This window comes from Nannospalax galili, unplaced genomic scaffold (genome assembly GCF_000622305.1).
Source record: "Nannospalax galili isolate Female #2095 unplaced genomic scaffold, S.galili_v1.0 scaffold1941, whole genome shotgun sequence".
In the NCBI taxonomy this organism is placed as follows: Eukaryota; Metazoa; Chordata; class Mammalia; order Rodentia; family Spalacidae; genus Nannospalax; species Nannospalax galili.
This window is the reverse complement of record NW_008344179.1, coordinates 903,059-922,837: the sequence shown is the minus strand read 5'-3', so window position 1 is coordinate 922,837 and position 19,779 is coordinate 903,059. Positions and strand designations below refer to the sequence as shown.

At 41.3% G+C, this 19,779-nt stretch overlaps 1 protein-coding gene and 1 pseudogene across 2 annotated transcripts in view; one reads left to right on the top strand and one right to left on the bottom strand.

Annotated features, from left to right (window-relative positions):
- Positions 1-2,856: 2,856 nt before the first annotated feature.
- On the bottom strand, positions 2,857-11,382 carry LOC115071585 (annotated as a pseudogene).
- A 172-nt stretch (positions 11,383-11,554) lies between these two features.
- Ckap2l (cytoskeleton associated protein 2 like) overlaps positions 11,555-19,779 on the top strand; it is a 38,128-nt gene continuing 29,903 nt past the window's right edge. Inside the window, exons 1-2 of one of the 2 annotated variants that reach the window (XM_008840371.3) lie at positions 11,555-11,667; positions 13,828-13,894. In XM_008840371.3, coding sequence (XP_008838593.1) covers positions 11,622-11,667; positions 13,828-13,894 — 113 coding nt within the window. In that variant the 5' untranslated portion in view covers positions 11,555-11,621. The remainder of the gene's footprint in view (positions 11,668-13,827; positions 13,895-19,779) is intronic. The other variant, XM_029567051.1, reaches the window with a different exon arrangement.

Sequence of the window (19,779 nt, the reverse complement as noted above, 5' to 3'; positions counted from 1 at the left end):
TGGAGACCAGAATAGGGCATTGGATCCCTTAGAACGACAGTTAAGGATGGTTCTTAGCTGCTGTATCAGTGCTGGGAACGGAATCTAGGTCCTCTGTAAGAGTAGTGAGCGATTTTAACCAGAGCCGTCTCCAAGCTCCTCTTTGTTGTATTTTCAAATAAAATTTATGATCTTGTTTTTTTACTACTCGTTATCTTTTCCCTTTCTTTTTTCTTTTCCTCCTTTTTTATGTATATATTTTTGGTCCTTCTAGTGTATTTCCAGCAGCAGTCTGTCTTTAACTTATTGGGTTGTTTATTTTTTAAACTTCTCATATGTTTTCATTTTTCATTTCCATCCTTACGTTTACCTACTTTTGTTTTTGAACTTTTTTGTTCTTTTTTTACCTCTCCTAATCCCTTGCTCTTCTCTTCCCATCCATCTTCTCCACCCCTCACCATCTTTTCCTTTCTTTCTTTAACCTCCAGGTGCATTTCTGAGAACATTTCCAGAGACAAGTAGATCAAGACCTAATTAGCGGATGGCTCTTTTGATGGTTTCAAAATGTGCTGGCATTATTGAAACGCAAGAGGTGGGGCCTGGTTGGATGAACTAGTGCTGGAGGTATTCTTTGAAGGATCTAGTTTTTCCTGGCCCCTTCCTGTATCTTCATTTTTCTACTTCCTATCTGCCAAGAGGTGAAGAACAGCCAGAGCTTTATGTTCCCTCTGCCAGGATACTCTGTCCCAGTACAGGGGGCCAAGCAACCCTGGTGTGCTGGATAGCTTTAGTGTCAACTTGACACACCTGGGTTGAGGGAGCCTCAATTGGGGAATTGCCTCTATTGGACTGGCCTGTGGCCATGTCTGAGGGGCATCTTCTTGATGACTGATGTGGGAGGGCCCAGCCCACTGTGGGTGGTACCACCCCTGGGCTGGTGGGCCTGTGTTGCATAAGAAAGCAGGCTGAGCTTGGACCAGGGGAGCAAGCCAGTAAGCAACTTTCCTCCATGATCTGTGCTCCAGCTCCTGCTTCCAGGTTCCTGCCCTGAGTTCCTACCTTGGTCTCCCTGATAAACTGAGACCTGGAAGATATAAGCTGAATAAACCCTTTCCTCCCCAAGTTGGTATTGGTCAGAATATTTTGTCACAGCAATGAAGAACAAACTAGGACACCTGGCTTTGAAGCCTCTGAAACCGTAAGCCAGAATACATCTTCTTCCCTTAAGTTGTTTCTGTCAGGTCTTTGACCACAGCAAAGAAGAAAATAATATAGACCATTTTCATCTGGTAGCTATTACTTGCAGCCAAAGCCAGTCTACCTGATAAACAGTACCACAGAGACTGGGTCTCTGGCTTGTTTCTCTCTCTTCTGTCTAGCTGTCACAACTTTCCTTACTCCCAAATCTGCTAGAATAGGATAGATAAGACCTACTTCTTTGTTGTCTTTGGTTTTAAGAAACACTTTAGAACTATTTTAATATTAATGTGTCTAAATCTTTGAAGAAATAAGGAAATATAAAAACCTGAACACCACAAATTCAAGAAATCTTAAAAAGTATTAGAGTTGCTCAGTCTCTGATGAACAGTGAAATATCAAGTCATTGTGGAAATAGCTTTAGGGTAGAATTTTCCCAGAGTCAGCTATATCCTCTACTCACCTCCTTCAGTGCCTCAGTAGTAAGAGGGTAACTGTGATGAGGCTGAACAGTCTTAAACTGAACTAACAGTTCATTTCTTCTACTACAGTCTGACACATCCATTTTTAAAATTACCTGAGTAAAGCCAAATCTCTACCTTTAGTTCAAGGTATAGAAACAAAACTCCCCACTCCTACTGAGTCACCTCCTTTGACATTTCAAAATACTCACACTTGAAATTTTAGGTGTGACAGAATTGTTGGAACAGCAACAATCATTGTGGTATAAATATGTTTATTATCTATCTGTAGCTATGCCTTGGTTGTGTAATGGTTTCACTTTTATATGTTTGAACTGTCCTCACGTGTGTTGTCTAATGTTTTGTCAATATATTTCAGAACATTTGTTGCCCAGCATCAAGTACAGTACTCAAGATGTGGTCAGTTCAGTACAGGCTAGAGTGAGATCTCTTTCTGATTCTGAACACCATGCTTTCATTCACAAAGCTAAACATTGATTGTTTGGGGGTTTTGTTGTTGTTTGTTTTGGTTTTGTTTTTAAACTGGTAGAACTTGTATTTCAATTATCAAAAGAGTGCAGTTAGTGGAATGTAAAATGATTAACATCAAACATGCACTCTATCTAAAGCTGCTGTTAGTTTTGACTGGCCTAAATCTTTATACTTTCTTTAGCCACATCTGTGACTGTTTTGTTTTCTGATATACAAGATGTCAACTTCTTCCTGTGACCATCTGGCAATGAGAATTATGCTCATGAGCTAGATTTCTTTATAACTAAAGACCTCTAGATTTTTAGGGCTGCCTGTTGTACCTTGAAACCATATTTTAAAATAGATGTTTAAGTAAATTATAGTATAGGGGAGGAAAGGAAGCTGGATTATAGGAACACTCCATAGAATTTTTTTGGCACTGACAGTAAATGAACGATAAGAAAGTTCACAGTTAAAAACATTGTGAGGCTATTTCCTACTGTTACCTTCTCTGACACAAAGAACTCCCTAAATACCTGAAATGAATCCATACAGACAGATCTACCTACGTGGTCCCAGTGTCAACTTAGAGCAAGTAGCTCCACTACCACAATTATACAAAACACTTGTGGAAAGCCCAGTCCCATACATAGGAATATGTATCTCACAGCTCTTCATTTATCTGTTATTTTCATATGACTAGCTTTAAAAACACAACCAAATATACACAACTTTCAACTTCCCCCTGTACACAAAAATTGGTCTTTATTCATTCTTAGATGACATGATGCCCCAAGAGTGACCCAAAACCTAGGAGTCGATCACCCCATAGCCATTTCTTCAATGATCCTATCAACAAGTCTTCATTTCTTGAACTGCTTTTCCAAAGAGGTAATACTGAAATCAATCAGAAATGCTTTCTGAAAAGTTGGTTGGATTTCTGGGTTAGTTCCAGTCGATTCAAGATGAATTGGCTTGTATCAATGTAGTCAAGACAGTTCATAAAACAGACCTCAGCCTGACTGTCCAACTTTGGCCCAGGCTTGTCCTTACATGTCTCCCAGCAAACTTCCATCATTCTGTGCAGCAGCTACTAGAAGCACTACTCCTGTATCTCCACCTTGATGAAATGCTGTGCCTGAGGAGGGTCCACTGTACCCAAACCCTTAGTGGAAGAGGATGAGAAGGAATCCATCCCAGAGAGAACATACAAGCTGAGACCAGCTCAGGACTCAAGTGCCAAGTGTCCTTCACATGTCTCTGCCAGCACTAGTTTTTTCGAAAACCAAGTGGTATTTGTTGATTCATGTAGTATTTGCAGGCAACTAAAACCCACAGGTCTCCAATTTGAGTTCAAACCATAACTCTGTCCGTATTAAATTTAGTCTTGTTAATTTGATACCAAGATCAGTCTAGATTTTTCTGGCTTTTTCTCTTTTTTGCTTGCTTGCTTGCTTGCTGTTTTGAGACAGGGTCTATATATCCAGGCTGGCTTTGAACTAGGGGTCTTCCTTCATCAGGCCCCTTAGTGCTGGAATTTCAGGCATGTGCAAACACACCCAGCTTTATTCTGGATTGTGAGCTCCTTTCCTCTGATATACTGGCTCTCCTCTTACATTGTGACAGCTGCAATTTAGAAAACATACTTTATTATGTTTATAGTATATTATAGAGTCTAAAGGATAAGTTACAACATTTTTACAAAGGGATCCTATGCTTAAAATGGTTACTATTTATATTAAAAATATTAAGAAAGGGTACAGATAAAAATATTAACAGGTTTTATCTCTGATGATTAAGTGATATATAAATTTCATGGGTTTCCTGGTTATATATTTTCCTGATTTTAAATGAACACATGATTCATTGAAAAATATATAATTGCCTGACAAATTTTCAATTTATTTTTTTTATTGAGCTTTTTAAATTTCATACATTTCCACTAAAATCCAGACCCCCTCCCCCATCCATGCCCATCCAGTGGTCGAATGTAAGTCATACTCTCCCTCAATCAGCAGCAATCAGTCTCAAATAGTTCTCAATCTAGTCCTGGCCCATCACCGATTTCTCACCTCCCCTTCGGACCCTTGTTTCATCGAACTGACATGGGTCCCATGCTCATGCCACCTCTGCCACAGGCTCACATGAGCAAGCCTTCAGTGGCCTGGAAGCTTCCACCTCCCTGTGTTCATAAACCAGCCCTGACTCTAACAATCTGCCTCCTCTTCCACAATGGTCCCTGAATCATGGGTGGGTGAGGTTCCATACAGGAATCCATCCTATACTCTACAGTCTCTTATTCTCCAAAACTTGGCCAGTTGTGGCCTTCTGTGTGCATTGCACTCTGATGTACATGGAAGCCTCTGATGTACATGGAAGCCTCACTGGTAAGAGTTAAGGGCAAAATTTCAATTTACATAAAATGTATCATTTAAATTTTTTTAACTTTTTAAATTTATGTCTTATGTGCATGAATGTTTTGCTTATATGTATGTAAGTACACCTATACATTCAATGCCCATGGAGGCCAGAGAGAGCATTGGATCCCCTGGAACTGGAGTTACAGATGGTTGTTAGCCACTATGCAGGTACTGGGAACCAAACCCAGGTTCTCTGAAAAAGCACCCAGTGCTTTTAACCACTGAGTCATCTCTCTACTCTTCAAAATGTATCATTTAGAACAATCTCATTGAACTGTAACTATATAATTCTTTAAAGAAAAGGCTCTTAATTTATTTTTAAGTGCTATATCTCTTCTTCCTTTGTGAAATCAGAGAGGTATTTTGTTGGTACCCTCTCTCAATCCTAAATGTAAGATGTTTGCTTACATTAAAATGCTTTATAAGGAAACTTAGGTTTCTTTTGGACTCACTGCTTTTCCTGTCCTCCTCCCTCACTAGTCAAGAAAATCTTTGAGCACTGGTTGCCCTTCCAGAGGACCCCACTTCAGTTCTTAGCACCCACGTGTCAGCTAGCAAGTGTCCATAACTCCAGTTCCAGGGGATCTAATGCCCTCTTCTGGCCTCTGTGGGCACTGCATCTACATAGTGCACTTACATCCATGCAGGCAAAACACTCATACACATAAAATAATTTTAAATCAATCAAAACAACTTATTACGATTTATTTATTCATTTTGGGTAGGGAGTTGGAGTGTGCACATGTGGAAGTGAGAGGACAACTTGCAGGAATCAGTTCCTTTCTCCCACCATATGTGTCCCAAGGGTTGAACTCAAGACATCAGGCTTGGAAGAAGGTGTTTCAGCCACTGCCACTGAACCATCTCACAGCCCTCCTACCTGCTTTTCTAGCAGAGTAGCTTATAAACAACAAAGGGTCTTATATTACCTTATCAGCAAAGAGGCTGAGCTCCCTGGAGGGTGGTTAACTGAGAGCCTAGCATTCTCTAACATTAGAGCTTTTCGAAAGTATCTATGACCAGGTCTCCTCTCTGCAGATTCTTATCTGGGGTGGGGCCTTGAGCATCTTTTTTTTAAGTTCCAAAGGTATATCTTATGCTTACCACTAATTAAGAACTACCATATTAAGGCATTCCCAGAGACAAACATGATTTTATCACAAGGCTAAGAATATTTTCCATTTGGACAAGCCAACCCAGGATTATAAGAAGTGATAATGTACACATCTTATTAGTTCATCAGGGGCCTCCTACTGCCACAGGGACACAGAGCACCCCATTTGGAAGCAGGGTAATCAACAGGAGGAGTCCCCATTTTACATACTAGCATATTTGAACAGGAGCTGGGGGTGCTGGCAAGTAGGCCCTTGGATTCACTCCTGCAAAAGGTCTATAGCTCTCTGCCCAGTGAGAGAGGCCTATGGAACAAAGAAAGCATGAACATATTGTTCCTGGCTTATCCTCTCATCTCTCAGCACCCTGAAACCCAACTTTGGGACCCAGCATGACAAGAGCTAATTTATTTCCACATAGCTCCTATTTACTATTTGATAGATGAAGTCCTTTCTGTCTTTTGTGAAGAGAAATGCTGTTATTAGATTTTTTTTAAACATAAAGGAGCAGATTTGTAGAGATTATAATCATTCTTAGTATGAATATACCACAAAATTCGAGAAAGATTATTCAGCAGGTAACTTGGGAACACAGAGAATAAAATGCTACAGTAATAAGGGCTTGGCCTAGAATCAAAAGTCACACCATAGACAGGTTTCCATTTTTACTGGGATTACTTGTTCAGTGCCGCTGGCAAATAAGTCTCTGTTGTGGTAGTAAGTGTACTGAGGGTTAGTGTCATCAAACACTTAAATCAGACAGAGAATTCCTCTGTCTGATCCATACTCTGATCCGTAGTCATTCATTAAAACCTGCTCCCTGTGAATCTCCATCCAGAAAGAGAATATCTAGGTTAGAGAATATGTCAAGTCTCCTCTGCAGTCTCAAGTCCTGTTGTGAATGTAAATTAGCTATCTCATATTTAGTCACTTATGAATATAGAATACTGTAATGAGAACAGACTATGGAATCAGTAGATCTGGATTTTCTTTACTTTGTAACTTTGAGCCTTTTAAGCTCAGTTTCCTCACCTATAAAAGAAATAGTAATGATTAGGGATATTTTTGACTTGTGAGAAGGTCATGCCTTGGAAAATCCATCATAAAATGAAAATATTGTAAATCAAAAAGGCACCAGATACATCTCACTTACTGAATATTATAGCTTAGCCCCCAGTGCACGTTACAGTGCTAGCTGTTCCTCCTTGTGGCCTTATGGCTCATCTGCACCAACAGCTCACTGCTAGGACCAACTGCCCAGAGAAGATTCTACTGCATATCATTCATCTGGACCAATGTTCCAAATTCCAAGGATAGTTTCTACTGAATATGTATTGGTTTCACACCATCATAAAGTTGGAAACTCTCAAGTCAAGTCAAGGTTGGGGTCGTATATTCAATAATACATGCATTAATTGTTATTGCAGGGATGAGTTAGTTGTGGAAATAGGTTCTGAACAAAAGGATGGGCTCTCCCTTTTAACTTCTCCCTTCCGCAACCCATGTATGTGCACATGCACAATCTCTTACCCTTTCACTTTCTGCTATGGGATAATGTAAACAGAAAGTCCTGGCTAAAAATGTTCTTGACCTTGGCCTTCCAAGCCTCTAGAAATGAAGAATGGGTTTTGTTCTTATAAATTACTCAGTCTTAGCCAGGCACGATGGTACACACCTTTAATCTCAGCACTTTAGAGGCAGAGGCCAGTGGATCTCTGTGAGATCAAGGTCAGCCTGGTCTACATAGAGAGTTCCAGGACAACTGGGGTTAACAAATTACTCAGTCTTGGCTATTCTTGGCATAAAACAGATTTGGACAATGACTTATTTTTTAAATGAGTCTGAATAAAAATATCTTTAAGAATATAGACAAATGCCCCATGAAAAGATGTTCAACATTATTAGCCATTGAGAAAATACAAATGAAACCACAAGATGCTCCTTAACACCAATAAAGAAGGATATACACTAATATGTTACTGAGGGTGTGGAGAAATTTCAACTTTCATTCGCTCCTTGTGGGGATGAAGAAAGGCTTTTGGGGAATACCAGCAGCTCTGCAAATGGCTAAATACAGAATAACCATATGACCCAGTAATTCCATTAATAGGGTACTTCTTAGTCCATCTTACATTGTATACACCACAGCAGAGACTGGGCAATTTATAAGGAAAGAGCTTTTAATTGGCTCTTTTGGGGTACAGCAAGTCCAAGACCAGGCAGCTGCATCTGGTAAACATCCTGTGCTGCCTCATTCCACAGCAGAAGTCAAAAGGTCAAGTGGGAGCATGCACATGAGCAAGCTAGAGGAGCCAGGATCACTATAACAACCCATGGTCTTGGCAATTTATCTAACCCCTCAAGAATTAGCTTAGTACCATATGAAAGATGTCCATGGCTCTTAATGACTCAATCACCTCTTAAGTCTCATGTTCCAACACTGCCACAATATCCATCAAAGCTCAACATGAATTTCAAAGAGACAAACCATATCAGGGGTATATGCATGCTAGAAATATACAACCAAACACAAACTTATACTAATGTTCGTAGCAGCATTATTCATAAAGCCAAAAAGTAGAAACAACCTAAATGTCTATCCACTGATGAATGGGCAAATAAAATGTGGTATTATCCACTAATGAAAAGAATGACATACTGATACACACTACAATTAAGTATAAGCCTTGAAAACATGCTAAATAAATGAATTCATCACAATTCCATTGTATGTGAAATGTCAGAACAGGAAAAGCTATACAAGTAGAAAGTAGACTAGTGGTTTCCAGGGTCTGGGAGGAATGAATAGGGATTGACTGCTAGTGAGTATCAGGTTTCTTTTTCAGAGTAAAGGGAAATGTTTTTAAATGAATTGTAAATGTATGTGGCTGAACTGTATGATATATAATACTTCAATGAAGTTGATAGAGTAGTAACAATAATTAACTAGGAGAAAGGAGAGGGTTTGAGATCCCAGACAGAAGATTATGGAAAGACTGAAAGGGGGAAAATGCAGTGTTCCAGGACTACAGGGAACAAGGGCAGAGTGGCATAAGCCAAAGCTGGAGTAGGCAAAGGCCAAGCTCGAACTTTAAAGTCACTAGCACCATAAGAATTTACTATGGATACTTTGCTGGGCAAGCCTAGCTTTTTACACACATTCTGTATACTAATAAATAGTCCTTCAGGGCTGGAGAGATGGCTCAGCGATTAAGAACACTGGTTGTTCTTGCAGAAGACCCGGGTTCGAATCCCAGCACCCACATGGCAGCTAACAACTGTCCGTAACGCCAGTCCCAGGGGATCCTACAGCCTCTTCTGTCCTCCGTGGGCATTGCACTACACGGGTACACTTACCTACATGCAGGCAATACACACATCCACATAAAATAAAAATAATAAAAATTTTAAAAAAACAAAATAGTCCTTCAAAGGATGGAGAAAAGGGTACAAAACTGATTCATCTTGCTCTAAAGAACAACCAATGGGAAAGAGGACATATTTGAGATCATTTGAAGGAAAGTTTCGAGATAAGCCAGGATGTCCAAAAATAGGACAGGTAAATTGGTGCCCCAACGTCAGCAGCATTCCTGCAAAGGTGGAAGGCCTACACAGGATCTGGAGAATATTCCAGCACCAGGTAGGAGGTAGAGCAAGATGACTTCTCAAACTCAGACCCATCCAGTCATAAGATTCACTGAAGACCAACAGAGCCTTCTTTGCTTTTCCAAACTGTGTAATCCCAGCATTCCTACAGGGAGATGGGAGGTAGCAACAAGAGAACTGTCTGGAATTCACAGGCCAGGCTGCCAGCAGCACAGCAGAAACAATGAGACTGTCTCAACAAGGTGGAAGGAGAGAAGCAACTCCTGAAAGTTGTCCTCTAACCTCCACATGCACATCATGGCACACACATGCTGGCACACCACACGCACACACACACACACACACACACACACACACTGAACATTTTAAAAATATATTTTTCAGGGGACTCAAGACAACTAGACCTGTCCTCTACCATCCCATCTGAAGATACAAAATTAAAATATACATTAAAAGGGAACCACCCTGCAAATTGTATGGTCAATTGAAAAACTAAAAATAAAATGACCAAATGATTCAACAATATCACTTGGTATACAATTAAAAGAATTGAAAGGAGAATGTTAGTATTCGAATATGAAAATCCTCACAGGCTCATGTGTTGAATGCTTGGTTCACAGTTGCTGGTACTACTTTGGGAGGTTCTAGAAACTTTAGGGGATGGAACTTCATTGGAGGAAGTAAATCACTGGGGATGTGACTCTGAAGGTTATAAATGGTTCCCAAATCCATTCCTTACTCTCTGCTTCCTGACCAAAATAAAGTGGAAAAACTCCCCACAAGTCCCTGCTACTATGATGCTCAAGGGCATGGGGCCAAGCACCCATGGACTGAATCCTTTGAAACTGTAGCAAAGTCAATCTTTCCTCCTTTAGGGTGAGGGAGAGTTGGTCTTCTTTAAGGGAGTGACTAGATAGGCTGACCAGGCTCCAGTGGATAAACACACATAGAGGGACATCTGAGAACACAAACTTGACTCAATAGGCCTTAACATATATGACAGAATGCATGAAATCCAGTTGGGGGGGGTGTGGGGAGGGTAGAGATAGGGGAGGGGTATCTAAATATGATTAGGATATATTGTATAAAATGCACAAAAATCAATAAAAATATATAGTAAAAATAATTTGGGTCCCAACTATGCATAAGATAATTATACATAGGCATGTTCATAGAGACCACAGCACAGCTACAACATGGAAGCAACCCTCATGGGCATCTATATCCATCTAGGTTTGCCTCTTGATTCAGCTATTCTTCAGTTTCATGAAGAGCTCTGGAAATACTCCTGGCATGAGAGAACAAGCAAAATGTAGTACAATTGTCTAAGGGACTACAATTCAGCATTCAAAATGAAGGGAATTGTGACTTGTTATATAGCACTAATGAAGGCTGAAAACATGCTAGGTGAAATGAACAAGCCACAGGATAAGTGTGTGGTTCCACTGACTTGAGGTACCTAGACTGTTCAGATTCAGAGTTGACTGGCAGTTGCCAAGGGCTGCCGGGTAGAGGAATACGGAGTCAGCCTTTCATAGGAACAGCATCAGTTCTGGAGGCAATGGTTGATTTGAGATAGTTCAATAATGTGAGTATAACTGCCACAGAACTGAACATTTTTGGAAATTTATCACTTAAAAATTGTTAAAATGGGAAATTCTTATTTTTTACCATAATTAAAATTAAAATTGAACCACTACCCTGAAGTACTAAGCCTTTAAAAGTTATCAGACCCTGAAGAGATGGAGACGTACCCATCACACACCATCAGACTGGTAAGGAAGACGTTCTTGTTCTGTGTTTTGACAGAGGGGGCTCACTCTGTAGCCCAGGCTGGTCTCGAGCCCTGGGTGACCGTCACGAGTGCTGGCTGGGATCACTTTCACCCAGGTTTTTGGGTGTTTGTTTGGTTCTGGTTTGGAGTTCTGGTGTCTGCAACCCCACCTGGCCTGGAACTCGCTATGTAGACCAGGCTGGCGTTGAACTCACAGAGAGCCGCCTGCCTCTGCCTCCTGAATGCTGGGGTTAAAGGCGAGCGCCACCACGCCGGGCTGTTCTCACAGCTGTGGAAGCCAATACCAGGAAAGCCATTCGCCACTAAAGTCCGGGCCGCACTGCTACTGAGGAGACTAGACTGCTGCGACCGGCCCGCCGCGCCAACGCGCGCCGCACGTTCCTCCAATCGCAGGCCAGGGGAGGAGCTCTGTGGGCTAGGACCAATCACAAAGCCTTTCTTCCTGTAGACGCGCCCTCCCCCGCTTTTTATTGGACAGTTTTCAAAGTCGTGGAAGCCAATGAGAGTGTGCGGTCGGCGGGTCCAGGAGGCCGGGACAGCGGGCGCGGCCTTTGAAGAAAGAAACTGTCTCTGTGGTGCCATGGTGGGGTTGGGTCCCGCCGCCGCCGCCGCCGCTGCCGCCGCGGGTGAGTACGGCCGCCGGCCTCGTTTCTTGCGGGCGTTGGAGCCCGCTGACGAAATCCTTCCGGCACAAGCTGCCCGCCGCCCCCTGCCTGCTTCAGTTTCCCCCGAGCATGAAGCGCAGGCCTGGAGCTGGCGAGGGCGAGCTGCGCGCGCCCGAGGCCTTCCAGCATGTCTCTTGGAACCACCCTGCAGCAAGACATCCTTGTCACTGCGCTCAGATAGGCCCCGGCCGCTGGACCGGGCCACACCGCAGGCAGTGCTGGTGGGGGTGCTCTGTACTCTATGCCCCCAACTCTCACCAAGGCCAGGAGGACGGATCTGCCCCGATCCCAGTGTCTGCACCTCTGGGGGTTGATTGATTAAGGATCCTGTGGTCCCTGATCCCTTAGAGGCACCTGGAGCCAGCCCTGCCCTGCTTTTCAGTGCATCCCGCCCCCCTGTGTAGACACGGTGTCTACACAGTTTGATCCGCTCTATTTGCTGTCTACTAGGTTCTCTGCACCCTAGGCGCTTGACACAGTAGCCCTTCAAGGTGGGCTTCCGTGTCCCTACTTGACAGGCTCAGTAACGATGAGGTTTGCTACCTTGTAGAAGTCACAGCTGCTGCTCTGCAGCCCTGGACGTCTCGCACACCACAGCTGGCTCTGCACACGGCCTGGCCCGGACCTATGTGTTGTTATTTCTCACCACTGTTCTATAAGTATATATCGGAGTCAGAACAAAACACGGAATAACTCAGTCTAGATGTCGTTGCAAAGAATTTTGCATTCCTGTGGGCTGCTGGCTATCTTTGTGTCTATCACTGTAGTCTCCTCCAAACAACCATCTCCCCACTCCTCACTGATCAACCCCCATAATTTGTCTTTGACCTCTTGTGTATGGCATCTCGATTTGCCATTGATTGTAATTATCGTTGTGTTTATCTCTAGTGCTAGATTGAAACATTTTAAAAATATTTTATTATTTTTATTTTATGAGTGTATTGCCTGCATGTGTGTAAGTGCACCCATGTCAATGCAATGCCCATAGAGGTCAGAAAAGGGTGTTGGATCCCTGGAAATGGAGTTATGGACAGTTGGTAGTCACCATGTGGGTGCTGGGAATCAAACCTGGGATTTCTGCAAGAGCAGCCAGTGCTCCTAACCCCTGCGCCATCTCTCCAGCCCTTGATTGAAACTTCTTGAAGGTAGATATCTAATTTGATTCTCACCTGATATGCTTGGGACCAGGGAGTTTGAAATTTCAGGGTTAGGTTTTGGGTTTGGGGTATTATTTCTCCCAGATTTTAGAATATTTGTGTGTATAAGAGATCTTGAGGATGGGACCAAGGTCTAAACATGAAATTCATTTACATTTCATGAGCATTTTATGCACACACCCTAATGATCTTCTATTTGTAGTATACCTGAGTTTTCACTGTGATCCATCTCGTGAAGTCTGGTGTGGAATTCCCACATGTATTATGTTGGCCCTTGAAAAGTATTGTACCTTGGAGCACTTTGGATTTCAGATTTTTTTGTTTAGGATAGTCAACCTGTATTGACTTTCATTTTCTCACAAATGCTTTGGATAGAATGTAACAATATAAATGTTTGCCAGTAAGCCCCCTAACTGGACTATAGGGAACCAGTAAAGATTTGTGGGTCAAAAATTACCATCCCATTCTGGGAGGGGGATGGATAAAAACATAGTTAATAAGACCACCTCAGGTAAACTAAGAATTTCTTCATGTAGGGTTGGGGAGGTAGTTCAGCTGATGAAAGTGCTTGCCTCCAAGCCTGGCAGCCTGAGTTCTATCCCCAGGACCAGTATGGTAGAAGGAAAAAACTACCTCACAAGTTGTCCGCTCACCTCCACATACACACAAATGCTTTAAAAATTTTTTTTAAGAATTCTTACAGCCAGGTGTGGTGGTGCACACCTTTAATCCCAGCAGAGGCAAGTTAGTATCAACATCAACAGTATCATTTCTAGTCAGAGTCATACTAAGCTGTTTACACTAACATTGCAACTTGAAGGCAAACTTACAGGCCTGAGAACTTTATCACATTATGTTGAAAAGCCAAAATGATTACAGAAAAGTATCATGTTTTAGGATATAAAAGAACTGGTTAAGATCTGAAGTCAAATATCTGTTGTTGCTTTACTTCCATGTTTTATAGAAGAACGACAGAGAAAGCTTCAGGAGTACCTGGCGGCCAAGGGAAAGTTGAAGGACCGGAACACCAAGTGAGTTTACCTTCCCAGTTTTGCCAGTTTTGTTGCCTCTGTTGCTAATAGCAACTCATGTACTAGCCTTTTGTTTCCGGTCTGTTTAACCCATACTATCATCCTATGATAACTCAAAAGAACACGTCAGTCCAAACATGACAGAAAACCCTGAGCAGTGCCTCATCTGTTGGCAGAGCGTTAGGCATTATTTGTGTGACAGTCTCCAAAGAAAGGATCTACATTATTACCACTCTGGAAGCTTTTCTGGTCTCTTCTTTTTCCTGAGAAAGTTCACTTCTGGCAAAGCAGCTTTTGGTCAAGGAGCTAAATAACACTGCTTTGGGTTTTAAGTTCCTGAAGCAGGAGAGCTGGTGATAGTCCACAGTAGTGGCACACTAGCATCATTTTATCATGCTTAGCATTTGCTTTTGAGGTAGACAGAGCATAACCACTCCACTCTTACCTTTTGTGAAGATCTTACCTCTTGATGAGCATAGGTATATTTTCCCTTTCTGATAGCTCAATGTTGTGTATACTTTTGTGTACGTGTGTGTGTGTGCAAGGGGAACCCACTCACGTGCCCCCATGCAGAGGCCAGAGGAGGATGTCAGGTATCTCCTCTATCACTCACTCCCTCATTCCCTTGAGACAGGGTATCTTACTAAACCTGAAGCTTGCCACTCACGCCAAGTTAGCTGGCCAGTGGGCTCCTGGGATCCATTTGTCTCTGCCCAACTATGGTGAAGCTATAGGCACCTACAGCCACTAGAATCTGAACTCAGGTCCTCAGGCATGCACAGCAAGTACTTTTACCCTCTGAGCCATCTCCCCAGCCCAGGTGGCTCAATATTTATTTGAAAATTAATTTTTATAAAGTTATCTTTCACTCTTAATTTTACCTTAGGATTTTACTCACCCCTCCTTCCTCAATTAAATGAACTAAAATCATTTTCTCAACATGTGCTCATTTCATTCCTATAATGTTTCTCTCCTCTCCCTCTTTCTCCCTTTTTCTTCCTCCCTTTTCTGCCATGCTCCCCCATTCTGAGAATGGAACCCAGGGACTGGCACATGTTATGCAACAAGTACTCTGCCACTGAGATACATTCCCCAGGCCTATCAATCAACCTTATGTGTAGAGATGTGAAACTTAATAAGTCAGAGGTGTCCCTGTCCTCCCAAGGCTTCTGATTATCAAAGTCTCTGTTAGTCTTGTTTTTCGTTAATAGAGATTGTCTTCATTTGTATTTATTTTATTTTTTTTTTATTTTTATTTTTTTTTAGTCTTAGAGACAGGGTCTCACTGTAGCCACAGCTGTGGAGACCAGGCTGGCTTCAATCTTACAGGGATTCCCCCTGCCTCTGCCTCCCAAGTGCTGGCATTAAAAGCGTACTCTACCACGCCTGACTTTGCTTTATTCTACTTTTGCATTTTTATCTCCCCAACTAGATTTCAATTTCATGTTATGTCTTCACAGGTCCAGAATCCACAGATGTTCCAGTCCCTTATATAAAATACCATAGTGTTTGGATGTAACCTATGCATGTCCTTCCATGCACTTCACATCATCTGTAGATTACTTGTGATGCCTAATATAATGTAAATAGTAAATGAATAGTTACACTGTTTTATTTATTTAAAGAATAAGAACAAGGGGAAAAGTCTCCATGTTCAGTATGAATGCAGTTTTGCTTTTCATATTTATTTTTTAATTTTGTATTAAATTTTTGTGTATTTCATACAAAAAATCATCTTTATACCTACTTCCTCTTTGGCATCCTCCCATAACCCCCCACTGGATTTCATACATTCTGTCATTTGTGTAAAGGCCTATCATATAAAGTTAGTGTCCCCAGATGTCCCTCAGTGCAGTTTCATCCACTGGGATCTAGTCAGCCTATATAGAGTCCTTCCCTTTAAGATCAGCTCTTCCTCACCTAGCAGTAATCACCTGCCAATAATTCTTCTACTAAGATTTGGGGCATGCTGTTCATTACCACAGTTCTGTGCTAGATTTTTGTCTGCTTAAGTTTGCATGGATCTTGTACATGCTGACACCATTGCTGTAGGTTCATATGAAAAGGGTCCCAGGCTCCTGTAGGACTATATCAGTATGGTCATGCACCTCCTCCCTGACTCTTACATTCTCTACCCCCTCTTCCAAAATGGTCCCTGAGTGGGTGCATTTTGATATACGAGTCCTGTCCAAGGACCCACACTCTACAAACTCCTAGTCTCTGTGTTTGGTCATTTGTGACCTTTTGCATTCCTAGCCCTCTGTTGCATGAGGGAGCTTCATTGATGAGGGTTGAAAGGTACATTAGGGTTCTCTTCATCCCTTGTTCTGTGCTCTGTGAGCATTAGGTAAAGAGCTTACATCCTAGATGTGCCACTTAGACTTGGGCAATTCACAGACAATCTCTGTGTGTGACCGGTTGTGGAACTCTGTAATTGTCTCTTTCTGTTGCAGAGAAGTTTCTTTGATGAGTAGTGACTGGGATACGTGTCTATAAATTTAAGGATCCATATTTTGCACATAGTAAGAAATTGCATTTGTTGTGACAGCTTTGGGGTTTTCTGTAAGAAATTGTGACCTCTCCAGCTATGTGTATTTGGCTAGGTTTACAGTACCACACATGAGTTTCCTCCCATTGAGTGGGCTTTAAGTCCAATTACGTAGCTGTTGGTTACCCCCAAGATAAAAATGCCTTTACTGCACCAATATTGCTTGCTGTGCTGGTCACTGATGTGGTTTTTAGGCCTTGAAGCTGGGGTTGGACCATCTATTGATGTTTTCCCTTACCAGCTTACATAGTGCTCTCCAAAGCTATGAGAGCTAGCCTTCAGGGGACGTGGCTTCCAGGTCAGTTCCAGCTCCATTACTTCAAATCCTGTGTCCCAAGTATGTCCTGTCTTCAGCAATAGGGTCTTATCACCAAGTTCTGGGAGGCAATCAAGGGCTGTGGCAATAGCCTGTGTAATTTTGGGAGTCTCTTGGAGTACCCTGGCCACCAACTCAAAAGAAAGTTTCTCCTGTATGGCACTGTTTCTTATTATGTAGCCTTCAGCTTTATTCATGGACTCATGTAGAGATATTGTATGTGTAATTTTTCAGTAGGCTTTTGGACAATACAATTCTCTCTTGTTTTTTTATACTAGCTAGGCACTATTTGTCTCTCCTCTTTCTCTCCCTGTCTTATCCTCCCTCCCTGCCCTTCCCATTTAAAGTGTCCACAATTTCCCCATTTCTCTCTTCACAATTTCTGTCTGCTATGGTCCCACTTTTCTTAAGCTCTTTCTTCCCCTTTATTCTAATAGTTCCTTGTATACCCTCCTTCTCCCCCTCCCATTTGACTACCCCCTTTTTAGACACTTCTCCCTTAGTAACATGTCTCCTAATATTCTTCCTTCTTTTCCTTTACCTCCCTGGTTCCCTTCCATTTTCCTGTTTCCTGCAGTTATAGCAGGCTGTGTACTCACTTATAAGAATATGATGCTAGGATCCACAAATGAGGGAGAACATATATCTTTTGTTTTTCTGAGTCTGTGTTACTTCACTTAGGATAACAGTTTCTAGATCCATCTCTTTACCGGCAAATTTCATTATTTCATCTTTCTTTCTGCTGAGTAGAACTCCATTGTGTGAATGTACCACATTTTCATTAAATGTTTGTCAGTTGAGGGGTACTTAGGTTGCTTCCATCTATTAGCTATTGTGAAAAGAGGAGCAACAAACATGGTTGTATAAGTATCTCTACAATAGGATGAGTCCTTTGAGTATATGCCAAGGCATGGTATAACCGGGTCATATGGTAGGTTCATTTTTAGTTTTTTAAGAGTTCTCCACACTGCTTTCCATCAGGGTTGCACGAGTTTGCAAGCCCACCAGCAGTGAATGAACGTTCCCCTTTCTCCAATCCTCACCACCATTTGGTATCATTTGTTATCTTGATCTTAGCCAGTATGAATGGGCTAAGATGAAATCTTAAGGTGGTTTTAATTTGTGTTTCCCTAATTACTAAGGATGTTGAACACTTTTTTAGATGTTTCTTAGCCATCTTTATTTCTTCTTTTGAGAACTCTCTGTTTAGATCTTTAGCCCATCTTTTAATTGAGTCATTTGTTTTCTTGATTCTTTGTTTTTTTAGTTCTTTATATATTCTGAATGTTAAACCTCTGTCAGATGTGTCACTAGTGAAGATTTTTTTCCCACTCTGTGAGTTTTCTCTTCACTTTCTTGGTTGTTTCTTTTGATGTACAGAGGCTTTTAAGTTTAGTAAGGTCCCACTCGATTGTTGATCTTAATTCCTGAGCTATTGGTGTCCCATTTAGAAAGTCCTTTCCTATACCTGTGTCTTTCAGGTTACTGCCAATGTTTTCTTCTAACAGTTTCAGAGTTTCGAGTTTCACATTGAGGTATTTGAACCATTTGGAGTTGAATTTTGTGCAAGGTAAAAGATAAGGATCTAGCTTCATTCTTCTACAGGTGGAGATTCAGTTTTGCCAGAACCATTTGTTGAAAATGGCGTCTTTACTCCATTGTGTGTCCTCGGCACCTTTGTCAAATACCAGGTGGCTGTATGTCTGGGTCTTCAGTTATGTTCCATTGATCTATGTGTCCATTTTTGTGCCAGTACCATGCTGCTTTTATAACTATAACTCTGTAGTATAGTTTGAGATTTGGTAGTGTAATCCCTCCAGGCTTGCTCTTTGTGCTCAGGGTTGCTTTGGCTATCCAGAGTCTTTTGTGCTTCCATATGAATTTAAGGATGATTTTTTTCTAATTCTGTGAAGTATGTCATGGGGATTTTGATTGGGGTTGCATTGAAGCTATATATTGCTTTTGGTAGGCTGGTCATTTTCACAATATTAAATCTTCCAATCCATGAGCATGGGAGGTCCTTCCATCTTCTGGTGTCTTCTTCGATCTCTTTAAAGATTTAAAATTTTCATTGTAGAGATCTTTGATGTTTTTGGTCGGGTTTATTCCAGGTTGTTTTTTTGTTTGTTTGTTTGTTTGTTTTTTAAGCTATTGTGAATGGGAGGGTTTCCATGTATTCTTTCTCCAGTTGCTTGTTATTGGTATATAGAAAGGCTACTGATTTTTGTAAATTAATTTTGTAACCTGCCACTTTCCTGAAATTGTTCATTGTTAATTGTTCTTGTTCTAGGAGTTTTCTGGTGGAATTTTTGGGACCTCTAGGTATAATATCATATCATCTGCAAAAAGGGGTATTTGGACCTCTTCTTTTCCAATTAGTACTCCTTTAATTTCCTTCTCCTGTCTTATTGCTCTAGCAAGAGTTTCAAGTACTAGTAGAGGAGTGGAGCTAGTGGACACCCTTGTTTGGTTCCTGATTTTAATGGGAATACTTCCAGTTTTTTCCATTTAGAATGATGTTGGCTGTGGGTTTGTTGTATATAGCTTTAATTATGTTGAGGTATGTTCCCTCCAGTCCAATTCCCTTTAGGACTTTTATCATGAATGCATGCTGAATTTTGTCAAAGGCCTTTTCTGCATTTTTCAAATGACCATGTGGTTTTTGTCTTTGAGTCCATTAATATGATTTATGATGTTTATTAACTAGCACATATTGAACCATCCCGGCATCTCTGGAATAAAGCCTACTTGATCATGGTGGGGGCTCTTTTTTTTAAATTATTTATTTAATAAACCGCATACTTAGAAAAAGCACTTCATTACAACAGCATTGACATAGTCAATAACAATTTCCAGAGCTAAGATGCATCTCTTTTAAAGTTGGCTGTAAATCTTAAGGTTTGCAGTTGAATTAATACAGTTATACAACATTGTAGTCGGTATAAACCCTATAAGACATAAAATTAAATGAGGTTTTAACCTTTACAAAAGATCTCCATTTCATTATTAAATACACGGTTT